Source organism: Micromys minutus (genome assembly GCF_963924665.1).
Source record: "Micromys minutus genome assembly, chromosome: 10".
Classification (NCBI taxonomy): domain Eukaryota; kingdom Metazoa; phylum Chordata; class Mammalia; order Rodentia; family Muridae; genus Micromys; species Micromys minutus.
This window is the reverse complement of record NC_137979.1, coordinates 55,877,453-55,893,665: the sequence shown is the minus strand read 5'-3', so window position 1 is coordinate 55,893,665 and position 16,213 is coordinate 55,877,453. Positions and strand designations below refer to the sequence as shown.

At 41.3% G+C, this 16,213-nt stretch overlaps 2 protein-coding genes across 2 annotated transcripts in view; both read left to right on the top strand.

Annotated features, from left to right (window-relative positions):
- Positions 1-8,406, top strand: part of ABCA6 (ATP binding cassette subfamily A member 6) — a gene marked incomplete at both ends in the record, with an annotated part of 65,927 nt that extends 57,521 nt beyond the window's left edge. Inside the window, 7 exons of the mRNA XM_080923424.1 lie at positions 1,615-1,690; positions 1,775-1,869; positions 4,365-4,484; positions 4,663-4,803; positions 6,403-6,482; positions 8,116-8,171; positions 8,305-8,406. Coding sequence (XP_080779550.1) covers positions 1,615-1,690; positions 1,775-1,869; positions 4,365-4,484; positions 4,663-4,803; positions 6,403-6,482; positions 8,116-8,171; positions 8,305-8,406 — 670 coding nt within the window. The remainder of the gene's footprint in view (positions 1-1,614; positions 1,691-1,774; positions 1,870-4,364; positions 4,485-4,662; positions 4,804-6,402; positions 6,483-8,115; positions 8,172-8,304) is intronic.
- A 6,844-nt stretch (positions 8,407-15,250) lies between these two features.
- Positions 15,251-16,213, top strand: part of ABCA9 (ATP binding cassette subfamily A member 9) — a 62,057-nt gene continuing 61,094 nt past the window's right edge. Inside the window, exon 1 of the mRNA XM_080923428.1 lies at positions 15,251-15,389. The gene's annotated coding sequence lies outside the window, so the exon portion shown is untranslated. The remainder of the gene's footprint in view (positions 15,390-16,213) is intronic.

The following is a 16,213-nucleotide window of genomic DNA, read 5'->3' as shown; positions in this document are numbered from 1 at the left end:
AACAGAAACTATGAAAGCTAGAAGATGGTGGACAGACCCTAAGATAACACAAATGCCAGTCCAGGTTATTATATCCAGCAAAATTCAGTTACTATAGATGGAAAAACAAGACCAAATTTACACAATATCTGTCCACAAATCCATCCCTACAAAGGCTAATAGATGGAAAACTCCAACACAAAGGGGGAAACTACACCCTAGGAAAAGCAAGAAAATAATTCTCTTGCAACAAAACCAAAAAATAAAAAAATAAAAAATTAACAGGAAACAACAATCATTGTTCCTTAATATCTCTTAACATCAATGGACTCAATTAACCAATAAAAACATGTAGACTACCAGACTGGATATGTAAACAGTACCCAGCATTTTGCTGCATACAGGAAACTCATCTCAGAAGTAAAGACAGACACTACCTCAGAGTAAAAGGTTGGGAAAAAAACTTTCCAAGCAAATGGTCCCAGGAAACAAGCTGGAGTAGCCATCCTAATATCAAATAAAATAGACTTTCAACCAAAAGTCATCAAAAAAGATAAGGAAGAACACTTTTCACTCATCAAAGGTAAAGTCTATCAAGATGAACTTTCAATCCTGAACATCATTGCTCCAAATACAAGGGCACCCACATTCACAAAAGAAACTATTGTCTTATCAGGATTTCTATTCCTGCACAAACATCATACCCAAGAAGCAAGTTGGGGAAAAAAGGGTTTTATTCAGCTTACACTTCCACATTGCTGTTTATGGTCAAAGGAAGTCAGGACTGGAACCCAAGCAGGTCAGGAATCAGGAGCTGATACAGAAGCCATGGAGGGATGTTGCTTACTGGCTTGCTTCCCATGGCTTGCTCAGCCTGCTTTCTATAGAACCCAGGTCTACCAGCCCAGGGATAGCACCACCCACAATGGGCTGGGCCCTCCCCGCCTTGATCACTAGTTGAGAAAATGCCTTACAACTGGATCTCATAGAAGGATTTCCTCAACAGAGGCTTCTTTTCTGTGATAACTCCAGGTTGTGTCAAGTTGACACAAAACCAGCCAGTGCAATTGACCCCTTGCCAACTTACACACAAACACATCATTATTAAGCCTCAACCATTACTTTCTTGTTCATCTCCAAGATCTAAATAACCTTAAGAGCCCCACAGTCTTTCCGAATTCTTACATATTAAAATTGCAATACCTTTAAAAGGTATTGGTCCAGCTAAGACTCTTTTTCCCAGTGTGGGGGATGCCAAGGCACTGAGGTAGGAGAGGGAGGTTGGGAGAGGGAACACCTTCATGGAGGCAATGGGAGGGGGGATGGGATTGGTGGAAGGAGGAGAAGATCTGAAATGTAAATACAGAGAATATCCAATTTAAAAAAAAAGGGGGGGGGAAGGAAATGGACTAACCATCTGTTTAGTTTCTAATTTTTTAAACTTAAATTACTTAACAATAAACAGATTAGGTTATTTAAAAAGTAATTTTATAAGTCAAAAAAGAAATAACCTTCATCATGATTTCAAATTTAAGAACAATACTGGCATTCTTCCCTGCAATGTTTTCATAATAACGGGTTAGTTCATTTCCCGAATGTTCTCTCTTAGCGTGATATTCTCTTACTTCCTCTCAGATTAGTGAATGCTTTTAACTTCCACGACCAGCTGAATGTCCAAGTGCAGAACCTAGCTGCAGGAGCGACTAGAAAGGTACGCGTGGTGTCCTGTGTTCTTCTGACGGCGTATGTGGTACCGAAGCAATTGGAGGACATTTTTCCCCCCTCTACCTTGCAGCTGTGCTTTGTGCTGAGCATCCTGGGAAATTCACCTGTCCTGATTCTGGACGAACCATCTGCAGGCTTAGATGTGCCAGGGAAACAACAAATGTGGTGAGAATTCCTAGAGGCCCAGACCCACAGTGACCCACATGCAAATTTGCATCGATAAAAACCTTTGCAAACAGATCCATGAGCCCAGTGGTTCCTGATTCGGTGGAGATTGTATTCGTTAGCTGCTGTTGCACGGGTGGGAAATGTTCCTTACAGACCTGTGTTTTGAAGGTCTGGTCCCCAGCCAGCACTGCTGTTGAGGGATACTAGCGAGAACCTTGAAGAGGTAGACGCCGGTGAAGGGGGTTAAGTTGACCTCGAGGAAGACACAACGGCTTTGCTTTCTTCTTCTTTACTTCCCGGAACCCGAAGAAAGCAGCAGTGTTATTTTCCCACGTGCCTTGTCCCACTTGGTGTCCTGCGTCGCCTCAGGCCCAGAGCAAGGGCTCCAGTAAGACACTTCTCCTTTTGAGTTGATTATCCCAGGCTTCTGATCCTAGCGATAAAACTGCTGTGTACCGACATCCAGCTGCCAGTTTAGCACGCACTCCGGTGGATTAACTTTCGAAGGGAAAAGATTTCTTTCGGCTTGCGGGTCTGAGGGCTTTACTCCATTTCCGGTTGACCCCGTTGCTTTGGGGCTGCGGTAAGGTAGCACGCTAGAGCAGGAACATATGACAGCCCTGGTCACTGCACAAGCCAAGCAGCAAGGAGGATGAGGAGGTACTGAGGTGCTCAGCATCCAACGAGACCTCACCTCTGAAAGATTCCACTACCTCCTAAGAGCACCGCTTGGGGACCAAGCACATGGTCCTTTATGAGACCTTCAACATCCACCCTCTGTCTACAGAGAGAGTTTGTGCTATTAGGCAAACAAATATTCAGCAGGATAAAACAAATGTTTTCTGTTCTTGCAGTTTTTGCCTTAACAAATACTCTAGGTGCTTGGTCAAAGTTTTAGTTAACTTCCAACTGTCTTAATTTTGTGCTTTAGTGATCGATAATTCCGTAACGATTTATTTTGCTACCCACGTGGTTTCCCTAAAGAGCCTTGACTTGCTGACAGAATTCCTGTTTTCATTTTCATTTAATCTGTCAAATTTACTGACCCAGTTTATAATCATTTCAGGTTTTTCCCTACTTTCTGTGAATCAACCTTTGGGCTAATAAAACCCTAACTAATTTCATATTCGTGATTACCCAGCGTCCTCTCCCATTTAAAACGCCATTTTATTTGTTATCACTATTTGATGCAAATGTAGAGAGAATTACTCCATTATACTTATTATGCAGTTCCAGATATTGCCACTAGGTGGCTCACTTCTTTTTCATCTTTTTCTCAGTCCCCTTTTCCAATTTCTGTAATTTTAAAGGCTGTGTGGAGCAGCACACACTTTTTTCTTACAAATTTATTTAAAAAATAGAGATACGTGTACAGGTTTTTAAAAAGCATTTTGGCATAAAATTATATGAATATATTTTTGTCAGTACTTGATTCTTTTAAAGGTTTGATAGCATGCATTGAAATCTTACTAGTTACCATAGCATAAAGTACACGTAGAACAGAATGTAACATGGAAACAGCCAAAGTTTTTTTGATGTGTATAGACTAAACATAATGATTTTTGAATACCAAAAATTGCCACAGTTTTGAATTATTAATGATTTAAGGTCTAGGTGTACCACACTCTAAGGGGGTGCTATACACTTACTTTTTTCTAAGAAGGACTGAGGCTTTCACTTTTTGGCCTTTTTTTTCTTTTTTCTTTCTTTCTTTCTTTCTTTCTTTCTTTCTTTCTTTCTTTCTTTCTTTCTTCTTCTTCTTCTTCTTCTTCTTTTTTTTTTTTTTTTTTTTTGAGCTTCACATGGCCTGCAAGTTGTTTCTGGGGTATTTAGAGCTTTCTGGGGCTAGTATCTAGTTATCACTGAGTGCATATTATATCTGTTCTTTTGTGACTGGGTTACCTCACTCAGAATGATATTCTCTAAATGCATCCATTTTCTTAGGAATTTCATAAAGTCATTGCTTTTAATAGCTGAGTAGTACTCCATTGTGTAAATATACCACAATTGTTGTATCCATTCATCTATAGCACACATTTTTATTGTATTGTTGCACTTGGCATCTATCTTCAAAAGAAAAGGAAAGTTCTTCTTTTTTATTTTATTTTATTTTTATTTTATGTATAAGACTACACTGTAGCTGATTTCAGACACACCAGAAGAGGGCATCAGATCCCATTACAGATGGTTGTGAGCCACCATGTGGTTGCTGGGACTTGAACTCAGGACCTCTAGAAGAGCAGTCAGTGCTCTTAACTTCCCAGCCATCTCTCCAGCCCCCAAACATCTTAAAGTTTAATTGTAATACCATGAACACAGTTAAAACATGGAAAGGTTCTCTTTATTTTAAATGAACTATCCAGCATTCATTTCTCTGGTGTTTTTCATTCTATGAATATGATTTGTAAACTGCACCTCATCTATCTTTCCCTTTCTCTTTCTACTGTTCTTTACCTTTTGATTTAATTTCTATTCATTTTTGCTGACTCCAGGCAGGCAATCCAGGCAACTGTTAAAGACAAGGACAAGGGTGTCCTCTTATCTACCCATGACCTGGCTGAGGCGGAGGCTCTGTGTGACCGAGCGGCCATCATGGTGTGTGGGAGGCTGAGGTGAGTCTCCCCATGGCTTGGTTTGGGATTGCCGGTAGAAAGTCTCAGATAACAGCTTGTTCCTTCCGTCCACCTTCCTCGCCAACACCCCTCTCTACTATCTCTGAAATTTAAGAACATCAAACATTTAATGACAAGGGTTTTCCTTCCTCCTCCGCCATGTTCTTTCTGCTCACAGACTTATCGGTTCAATCCAGCACCTGAAGAGGAAATTTGGCAAGGATTACATTCTAGAACTCAGAGTGAAGGAAATTGCTCAAGAGCCATTAGTGCACAGGGAGATTCTGAAGCTGTTCCCGGGGGCTGCACGCCAGGACAGGTAAAGAGAGAACTGTCACCAACAGACAAACACGACGCTCTTCATACGCAGCGGAACATCTCGGTAATAGTGAGGGACCCCAGAAAGGCTCAGTCTTCTTGGTTATAATAGATTTGGAAACTCCCCCCAGGAATGTGTGCCTTCTCCTCCATGAACTAGGAGCAAAGATAAGGAGGAGTCTTCCTTTAATATAATTTTCCTGCTTCAAAAGGGAGGCTATAAAGGAGTGCAGGTGTTTGCACAAGCATTTGTACACATGTGCATGTGTGCATGTGTATATGCATGCATTGCGTGTGCATGTGTGTGTGTGCATGTGCGTGTGTGTATGTATGTGTATGTGGGTGTGCATGTGTGTGCGTGCCTGTGTGTATGTGTGTGTGTGCATGCCTGTGTGTGTATGCATGCCTGTATGTGTGTGTGTGTATGTGTGTGTGTGTATGTGCATGCCTGTGTGTATGTGTGTGTGTGCATGCCTGTGTGTGTATGCATGCCTGTATGTGTGTGTGTGTATGTGTGTGTGTGTATGTGCATGCCTGTGTATATGTGTGTGTGTTCATGCCAGTGTGTGTGTGAATGCCTGTGTGTATGTGCGCACATGTGTGTGCATGCCTGTGTGTGTATGCATGCCTGTATGTATGTGTGTGTATGTGAATGCCTGTGTGTATGTGTGCACATGTGTGTGTATGTATGTGTGTATGTGAATGCCTGTGTGTATGTGTGTGTATATGTATGTGTGTATATATGTGTGTTATGTGTGTGTGCATGTATGTGTGTGTGTATGTGTGTGTGTCTTGTTAGGAACAGAACCAGAAGATTAAAGCAGCTACTGAATTTAAACTTAGAGCGATGATCACAACAGAAAAGCCAGACACGAACCTGTTATTTGCAGCTTTACCCAGTCAGTGTAAATGCAATGATTATTTACACTATATTCCAAACCCGCTCCTACTCTAAAACCTTTGGTATCCCGAGGTAAAGAAATAGGCTTGGATACTTGTGGGAATGATGAGAAAGGAAGAGGGTGGTCTGGCTTGAAGACAACCAGTGTGGACGTCAGCCAGGTCTCCTTGTCACATAGGAACACCGCACTGCACTGCTAATCTGGAGCTAAGGTTACAGTCAGAGGCACACGAGAAGGAAAGTGCCTAAACCTGCCTGTTCTTAGACTCCAGAGCTTTTAAGTCTTCCCACAACTGTCCTCTCTCCCCAGCCTTAGATCACCTTGCAAGCTAGCTTTAGGGTGACAATACCTAACTTTCCAGTGATTTTCCAGCCTATTTGGACTAGTCTAAGGATGTAGCTTCCCGTGTCTGTTTTTTGTTTTGTTTTTTGTTTTTTTTTAACAAGTTAACTGGTTTGAGTTCATTGGGCTATGTAAGAACATAACTAGTAATAATGTGTCATTGCTAGAAAAAAAATGACAGCTAGTTCCCTTCAGTGATTGCCAAAGCTTTTATTGGTAAATAATTTCATATTTAGCCAGTATATTACTTTGCACCAGTTTTATCTTTAAAATCAAACGGCCGACCACATGCAGATCATTCAGATGTCCATTATCCCGACCTCGAATGGTTGAATGTCATGTGCTCCCGTTCCCAGGTGTTTCTCCTTGCTCACGTACAAGCTACCCGTAACAGAAGTTCATCCTCTGTCTCAGGCCTTTCACAAACTAGAAGCAGGTAAGAGTGAGCTTTTTAAAAAGAACTGGGAGAATAATTTAACGCAAGGTATATTTGCAGTGCATTAAAAAACTAAAACAAACCAACAACACGAAGCGGGCCCTGCAGGGCGTTGGTCTTGTGAATCCAGAGGGTAATAAATCCAGCTCTCTGGAAAGAGGCTCCCCCGGAACACTGCAGATGGCATTGAGGGGAGCTTAACTGTTCTCGCTGCACATCTGTATCAACACAGGAAAGACCCTGGCTGTGGCTCATGGCGTTGACTCTCTGGAAGGAAGTCATAGCTAAAGCCATTCTTTGATTGCCCAGAACTCTTGCTACTTGAAATTCCAACAGTCCTATCTGTCTGTCTGACTTTCAGCTAGATTGTTCCCTGCAGCAGACAGTCACTGTGTTAGTGGCTGAAGAACTCTAATCCTGAAGCTTGTCTCTGCGTTCCCATCACAGGGCCAAAGCCCACAGGCTGGGAGACCGTCCTGTGTAGCTCATCTCTACAGTGAGGGACAGTCCCCGGAACAGTGCCCGCCTCCTTGTGCTTGAGATAACGTATCTCTGTTTGTGTCTGTCTAAATAGCTCGCTTCCTGGCTCGCTCTAGTTGTTGCCAGTCACACAGTTTCTGCCCCTGTTGATCCTTCTTTCTGGAATTCTGTTTCCTAAACATTTAGCTGCTTCTTCACATTTGTAGGATTCTGCTCAACCATCACATTATCTGATAGCATCTCTGATGGTCCCGTGCCAAAAAAAAAAAAAAAAAATTCCTCCTTTCTCTCTCTCTCTCTCTCTCTCTCTCTCTCTCTCTCTCTCTCTCTCTCTCTCTCTCTCTCTCTTTCTCTCTCTCTCTCTCTCTCTTTCTCTCTTTCTCTCTCTCTCTCTCTCTCTCTCTGTGTGTGTGTGTGTGTGTGTACATGCATGTGCGTGTGTGTATGTGGGTGTGTATCTCTGGGTTTACTGTTTCTCTTACCACCTCTTCTTTTATACATTTAAATGCTTATGAATATAATGCCCACATCTTTCCTGCTAAAATGCTCTGACAAAGGCCAAGGCTTTCGCCTCTTCCTCTTTCTGTCCTGTTGCTGGCTTCCCAGAGTTCCTTTCACATGGAACAGTCCCGCTGCCTAAGTGGTAAACCTCAAACAAGTGAGTACCTGAATCTAACAGCCATTGTTGTTAGATTCCTGAGGCGCCCAGTGGAGACCTAATCAGGTAGATGACCACTAAAGGCAGCATTAATGGGGTTCCACTCAAAGAGTATGGAATGGAATCTCCCTCATATGAAAGAGCATCTTAATCAAGGAACATACATGCCTCCTAAGGACGTACACATGGAACAGCAGAGATCAGGAAAACACAGTGTGAGAAGATCCAATACTCAGATGAATTTGGCATGCATTTATATTAACTTTTTGTTGCTCAAACCTTTGAGAAAATTTATTATAAGCCTTCAAATCCAGCATTTCCTCTGTAGAGACACCACACACCTCCTGTGTGAACTCCACACAGACTTTGTGATATTGCTCTGCCCGGCATCCCCTCATCCAATTTATCTTTTATTTACTTTAATAATTTTATTTTGATGTGTAGGACTTTGAAAACTTTCATTGCCTTTTCTTGATTGATTGGTTGATTTTTCAGTGAAGTGTGGCTTTAACCTGGAAGACTACAGCCTCTCTCAGTGCACACTGGACAGAGTAAGTCAACTTGCGTGGTTCTGCATTTTATGTAAAGAGCATGCATTTTATGTAAAGAGCATGCATTTTACACATTCTTTGGGGGGGGGATCAACAGCTTAGTAATCCTTTTCCTGCTTTATCTCCTACTTAGGTATTTTTAGAGCTTTCAAAGGAACAGGAGCTAGAAGATGTTCATGAAGAAGCTGATACAAACATGAGATGGAAACTCCTTCCTCCCTCAGATGAACTGTAGAGTCTCAGACACAATCATTGTCTCCCCACAAACCTGTTTTATTCAGCAGTGAACAGAATTAATGCTTCCAAAGATGTTTTTGTGTTAACATTACACATATTTTATCTGCCCAACCCACATCAAAATAAAACCTACAATTATTCAAGTCGCAAAACTTAAAGGCTATCAGGAAATACAAATGACTGGTAATATACGTCACCCAGAACCAGGCCACTGGTGGCTGCAGAGACAAAACTACAAACACTGTTTTAGAAAGAAATTAATTTGTGACAATTATCAGAAATTTCACTTGCAGAAACATATGAGGGATGTCCTCAGAGTCCTTTCCTGTCACGCATGGGCTCCTGCACACATAGGCACATAGACATGCACTCTCTCATGTATAAATAAAACAAAAAGGTTTTGAAAAGAATATTTGTATAATGGAAAAAATATAGAAATTAAATACGACTTAACAAAAAAGAGCCCCTATAATTCCTTCATATAAACATTCAATTGTTTACTTTCTTTAATCCGTCTTTGTAGAGATGTTACCATACATGGCATATGTATTTCCTAACTATATATTGATATTTACTGTCATAACATTGAACTTTTTTGCACCTGAACTTAAAACAGTGTTGCAGCATTGCATGTTTGCATTGTATCTGTGTTGTTTATGTCCTTTGCTCATTTACTTTTGTGCTTCATTGTTTTTCCTACCCATGTATATGTCATGAAATAGTTTAGCGCTGTGTTTCACAGTTGGGGACCACTATCTGGAAGGTTGATCAGGTTGAGAAGCAAACATTTCAAGGGATACTACAAGTTGAAAATTTCTTACCTGACATAGGTCAGGTCAAGGTCAAATCAAGACTCATTAAAACTATTGTACTAAATTAATTACCTTTGGGCTTTGTGTATAAGGTGCACTGGAAACATAAATAAATTGCATGCCAGGAATCAGGTCCTATAGCCAAGATTTCCAATTCTGCATGGACCACTATTTCAAAATCTGAAACACTTCAGCATTTCTCAGAAGAGATAGTCACCCTGTACCATCATTATAGCCAAAGGTTCTATTTGCAAAACTACGGTAAGCAATTGCTAGTTACTGTTGAGGAGATAAAGTTCGTTTTAAGAGTCTCTACAGACTTCAGAGCTATGACTTTCCTTGATGGCTCCAAGAAGCATGACGAACCGTCAGTTTTCTTGTACATAAAGAAATGCTGACTTGCAAACTGCTTACTTTCTGGAGCTGAAGGGGTTAAATTTTAAGTAGTATGGGTTTTAAGTTAACTAAGACTTATATTTAAATTCTCATCTGGGACTGTTGTCTAACACACTGGGCACCGTGATTCCAAAATTTGTCAGCACTTTTGGCCTCATCATCCACTGTAAGATTTATAGAAGATTAGGCATGATCTTTCCTCCAAATAGCATTTCTTTTTTTTATATTTTAGTTCTTCATCATACTTCCTACCTTCCCACAAATTAGTCAGTATTATCTTGATTCTGTGCATATATATATATATATATATATATATATATATATATATATATATATATATTTAACAGAAGGACTCATACATTTTGCGCACGAAGTTACTTCCTTTCAAGGGAAATTGGTAGTAGTTCCTTCCAAGAGCACCACTAAAGACAAAAATCTCAAGGCTTTTTTTGTCCTGAAAATATATTGTTCACTCTACCCTTACAAGAAGAATTGTAGTTCAGCTGGCTTATCAATCAGCATGTGTACTTGCCTTTTGTTATTAGTTTTGGTAGCCAATATTTCTATCAGCTCACTAATTTCAGTTGTTAGGTGAACTTTTTATTGATTAACTTTATGATCTCATCCACATGTATAATGTATGTTAATCATCTACACATATTATGTATGTTGATCATGCACTTGTATAATATGTGCCAATCATGTGCATACATAATGTATGTCAATCATGCACATGTATAATGTATGTTGATCATTCATGTGTATAATGTATGTTGACCATGTGCATGTATAATGCATGTTGATCATGCTCATGTGTAATGTATGCTGATTATGCATGTGTATAATATATGTTGATCATGCTAATTCTTATTACCTTCTCTTGTCGACTTACGATCCCACTGGAGTCTTTCTGCTTCCTGCCTAGTTCTCCTTCTACTGTTTCTCTCTCTCTCTCTCTCTCTCTCTCTCTGTGTGTGTGTGTGTGTGTGTGTGTGTGTGTGTGTGTATCTGAGTTTAAAGAGTTATATTGTATGAATGGGCAGCATGGATCATTTATCAGTGGCTATACTGAAAAAGAACTCTTACCTTCTGCCTAGATTGTTTTGTTTGTTTTTGTTAATTTGATACAAACTACAAGTTAATGATAATTACAGGCCCACTGTGGGGGAGGGTCTTACCTCTGAGAAAGGGATCTTGGATGGTACAAGAAAGCAGACTGTGCAAGCTGTGGTGAGCAAGCCAGCAAGCAGCACTCCTCCATGCCCTCTGCTTCAGTTCCTGCCTCCAGGTTCCTGCCTAGAGCTCCTGCCCTGTCTTCCCTCACTGACAGAGTGTGTTTTGAAGACTGTAAGATGAAATAAAACCTTTCCTCCCGAGTTGATTTGGTCATGGTGTTTGTTGTATATAGAGAAACTCAATCTAAGATATACTCCTCCTCTAGCAGCCATAGCTTCCAGGAAGGGGAAGGCCCATAGAGCTCACCCTCCACTCAGACTCATTAGTATATATTGTTTTGAGGCATGACCTCAGAGACAAATTTCACCTTTATGTTAAGCAGCACCATCTACATTAGCAGCATGTTTTACCAGACTTGAGAGCTCTTATCATATGTAAATTTTAAATCTCTCTCATTCCCAGAAATTATTCCTAGAAATTTTATCTCTAGAAATCTCTTCTTTCTAGAGTTAACACTTTTTTCCGATTGCTCACCGTACCTATTGCTATTCTTGATGTCTTTCTATTTCATACACAGAAGTTTCTCAGTTGAAATGGTTACTTCATATTTAAACATCCTCTAAGTTTTAATTTTTAAATAAAAGTTATCATTAATGTATCTGTTCATACTATTTCCCATCCCCTACTACTCACCCAATTTCATATTCTTTCTCTTGAACATTAAACCCAAACAGAAATCACACACACATACACACACACACACACACACACACATACACACACACATACACACACACATACACACACACATACACACACACATACACACACACATACACACACACACATACACACACACACATACACACACACACACATGTGCACCTACACACAGGGGCTGGGGGAGGAAACAGTTACCATACGATGGGGAAAATAATGCTGACTAGACATCATATGCTACCAAATAAGATGCCTAGAACCAGAAATGGGTATATCTTTCTAAACCATTGGCAAAATAATCCCATAGATGCCCAGTCAAATCAAACATTATAGGTCAATGCCAGTACTCCAGACTACATCCCACAATCTGATTGTAAGACCCTATTGTGGAAGAGACCACATAGTCACATCATCAAACGTGGGGGACTCATGAGAGGGAGCACTCCCTTCTGTCTCCCCTTTGCAAGGCAGAACTATTATCTTGTTTCTTCTCTGATGCTTATTCACATCCCATTTAAACCCAGCACCTCATTACCCGATCTCTCCCATATTCGTGTTTCCTCTATAATGATTATCCATGCCCCATTAAAAATATTTATTTAATGTATATGAGCACACTGCCCCCGTCTTCAGACACCAGAAGACGGCATCAGATCCCATTACAGATGGTTATGAGCCACCATGTGTTTGCTGGGATTTGAACTCAGGACCTCTGGAAGAGCAGCCAGTGCTCTTAACCGCTGAGCCATCTCTCCAGCCCCACCTACTCCATTTAAAACCCAACACTCTGTCTGTGACTCGATTTTCCCATATCTTTGCATCTACCTCTTTATTGCTCCTTCTGGTTTCATCATTAAGAAAGCCAAAGCCAGGCTAGGCATGGTGCCTCTTGTAATTACAGCCCTGGGAGGAGGAGCAGGAAAATTAGTATGATTTTAAGGTTAGGTCATTTAGTAAGAGCCCATACTTAACAACAACAATAACGACACCACACAAAGAACCTTCTTCTGACCCAAAGCTACTTGGTTTTAGCTGCCACACAAATCTTTCACAACCATACCACTGGAAAACAATAGACAATGTTTTCTTTTGTTTCTCCATTTCATATACTGAGTAACTTTCACATCCCTGGCTATGTGAGAAGTACAATTTAGATTCTCTATTTACTTTTATCTGTGTTTAAAAAATTATTCATCTTTATTTTATGCACATTTGCATTTTGACTACATGTAGGCCTATATAAGGATGTTGGATCCCCTGAAACAAGAGTTACAGACAGTTGTGAGCTGCCATGTGGGTGCTGGGAATTGAACCTGGGGCCTCTGAAAGAACAGTCAGTGCTCTTAACCACTGAGCCATCTCTTTAGCCCCTGTTATTTGGACCTTTGCACGATGTGGTAAAGATGGGCATGCCTGGTTTATAAAAAAATGAGTTGTACATTATATCCACTCTCTGCCAAATAGCACCTGGTAGTGAGGTGTAGCTTTCACAGGATTAGAGGCATTCTAGAGGCAAAGGTGATACAGCTGGGGTTGACTCTAGGGAAGAAGAGGGTTTCTGTGGTTGGAGCAGTAGACAAAGCAAGATGAGGGTGAATATATATATATATATATATATATATATATATATATATATATATATATATATATACAGAACCAAATAGCTTAAGTACATGTGTAAATAGGCCATCATCAAACCATCCCTGAGAGGAACATAACAAAGCTGTAGAAGGAGACCTCAAAGCCCACCCCCCACGGTGACACACTTCCTCCAACAAGGTCACACCCATTCTGACAAGGCCACACCCACTGCAACAAGGCCACACTACTCCAACAAGTCCACACCTGCTTCTAGTGCCTCCTCCCTACAGGCCAACCTTTCAAATGTATGAGCCATACCTATTCAACCCACCACACATATTATATATGTATATAAAGGTTTATTTATTTCCATTTTATATGTGTGGGCACTTTGCCTGAATGTCTCCAGTTGACACGCATGCAATTCCCATGGAGACCAGAAGAGGGCATCAGATCTCCCTGGAACTGTCATGGGAGTGCTGGGACCCAAACCCAGTCCCCTGTTAGAGCAGAAGGTGCTCTTAACAGCTGAGTCATCTCACATAGTTTTAAAGAAACAATATGTATCTAAGGAGGATATCAGACAAAACCTGTGTCCCTAGTTCACCTGGGTCCAAGGAAAGAGGGAATCTATTCACTACTAAGAACTAAGAGTAGTTCTAAATTCCAGTGTCTGTGCAGAAAACACTAGCAGTACTATTAAATGTGCTCATATACATTGCGCAGAAGGCGACCGACATGCAGAAACAATCAGAGAACTTGTTGTTCTCATGGATTATGAGTTCAATCTGCGTGTAGACTTTGAAGAGCAAATATCTGGATCTAATATAATTAGCGGACGGGTAAATGGGCTTGCATGAATATTGAGGGAATATTTAATATCCGTGCGATGCTTTGTCTTTCATGGGCACAAGATGTTTGTGATGTATCAGAAAACCCGTGGTTGGATATAGAGAAACTTGCTTCCTGGGAGCCAAAGTTAACATTAATATAACAATCTCTTCCTCCCTCTTCTCCCTCTCCCTCCCCCTCTCTCCCTCTCCCTCTCTCCCTCTCCCTCTCCCTCCCTCTCCCTCTCCCTCTCTCCCTCTCCCTCTCCCTCTCCCTCTCCCTCCCTCCCTCTCCCTCCCTCCCTCTCCCTCTCCCTCCCTCTCCCTCTCCCTCTCTCCCTCTCCCTCTCCCTCCCTCCCTCTCCCTCTCCCTCCCTCTCCCTCTCCCTCTCCCTCTCTCCCTCTCCCTCTCCCTCTCCCTCTCTCCCTCTTCCTCTCTCCCTCTCCCTCTCTCCCTCTCCCTCTCACTCTCCCTCTCCCTATCCCCTCCTCCCCCCCTCTTATTTGGAAGCAGAAACATTGCATGTGTGTATGCATTCAGATACAGTCCAGTAGACACCCTTGGCTATTATTCTTAGAAACATTGTCCATCCTCCTTTCCAGAGACAAAGTCTCCTGTTGGGTGGACCACAGAGCTCACTAACGAGGGCAGGCTAGCAGCAAACCCCAGGATCCTCCTGTGTCCCTTCCCCTTCAGCATTGTAAATTTATCCCCCATGCCAACACATGGGTTTTTGGAATCAAACTCAGTTCCTTATGCTTGCCAGGTAAGTATTTAGTGAGCATTCTCCCCAGGCTGAGAGTACAATGTCTCTCTCACTATATGGTGCAAGCAGCATTCGGGTGAAAATTCAGACGCTCCCTCTTACCCTGAATATAGTCACGCTGCTCCCTTGCCACGTATAAATTCAGCTTTAAAAAAGAAATAATCCAGGAAAAGCTTTGGGATACCATCTTATCCAACTTGTATGTTTATTTCTGCAATTTAGGAAATTCTTTTTTGCCCCATCTTCTCTGAGCTGGCCTTGATACTATTTTTATTTAAAGTACTCTTGAGAATCCTATTGGCTTCTCAAGACTGTCCTATTGGGGGTTTAATCCGGGTGGGGGGGATGTAAAGCCTAGCTTCTTCCTGGTTTGATAGTTCCTAACGTTACAATATTGTCTGGCCAACCATCTGCAACCACAGATTCCCTGCTGAGGAACTGGCTGGCAGGAGGCAGGGAAAGGAAAAAAAAAAAAAAAAAACAGTCCAGGGGTGTGAGCAGAGCGCAGAGCTTTTGGCAGCCAGTCTGAACCCTCAGAAGAATTCTCCTCAGAAACCGGAGTAAAACAGAACCGTCTACGATTCAGGAAAATCAAAACCAAGATATAGCAGTAACCCAAAAGAAGAAATGTGACTTTTCCTCCAGGACAAAGATCTGTGGGTGAGCTTTTTGAAGATTCCTGCTTCAGCTTTCATTAGGGTAAGCTAACCTCTAAACTGTAATTGTTAGCATTTACATGTGATGGGCTAACAGAGTCAGCAAAATCGTGTCAAACATTCTGGTGGAAGTCACTGAGTATAGGAAGTTACTATTAAGTCGCTTTGATTTTTCAAACCGTTGAGTATTTTATACCGGATGGCTGAATAGCAGTTGGAAAAACTAAGAACTTTCTGTTTTACCCCTCGACTAAAACATTTTGCATAAACAGGACATATTACCGAACAGGCTAGTGGGTAAGTGGAAAGGAATGTAGCTTGCTTGCCTCTTGCTGTTTTCAGAGTTATTTGGATTGCTGTGGTGTGTGTGTGTGTGTGTGTGTGTGTGTGTGTGTGTGTGTGTTAATTTTTATTGCCAGAGGGATGTAAACATTAGTACGCCAGATTTTGCAGGTTTTGAGTTGTTTTAGCCAATTTTGAGAGCATTTGAAAAAGCTTAGGAAGCACCCCACTGACCCTGTATCATATTAAAAACAAGATGCTCTGACTAGTGGAGCACCGAGAACGCTATCTGATGGGGAAATGTCTGACTTTTAGCAACCAATTTATTATTTTAAAATCTAATAATTTGCTATTCGGGACAATTTAAGCTAACTGGAAATTTTAGCCTTTTAGAGCAAACAGCATTTGGCACGAGCGTGTGCAATGGGGTTAACTAAGTCACAGCAGCCAGGGACAAATGGCTTAACACATGGCAATTCGATCATATAGCTGTTCTCATTTATGAACATTTGCCTGCATATATTCTAAATTACCTAAGAAAGAAGAGTCGCCACTTGGAAAACATACCTCTTTGCTTTCAGATGC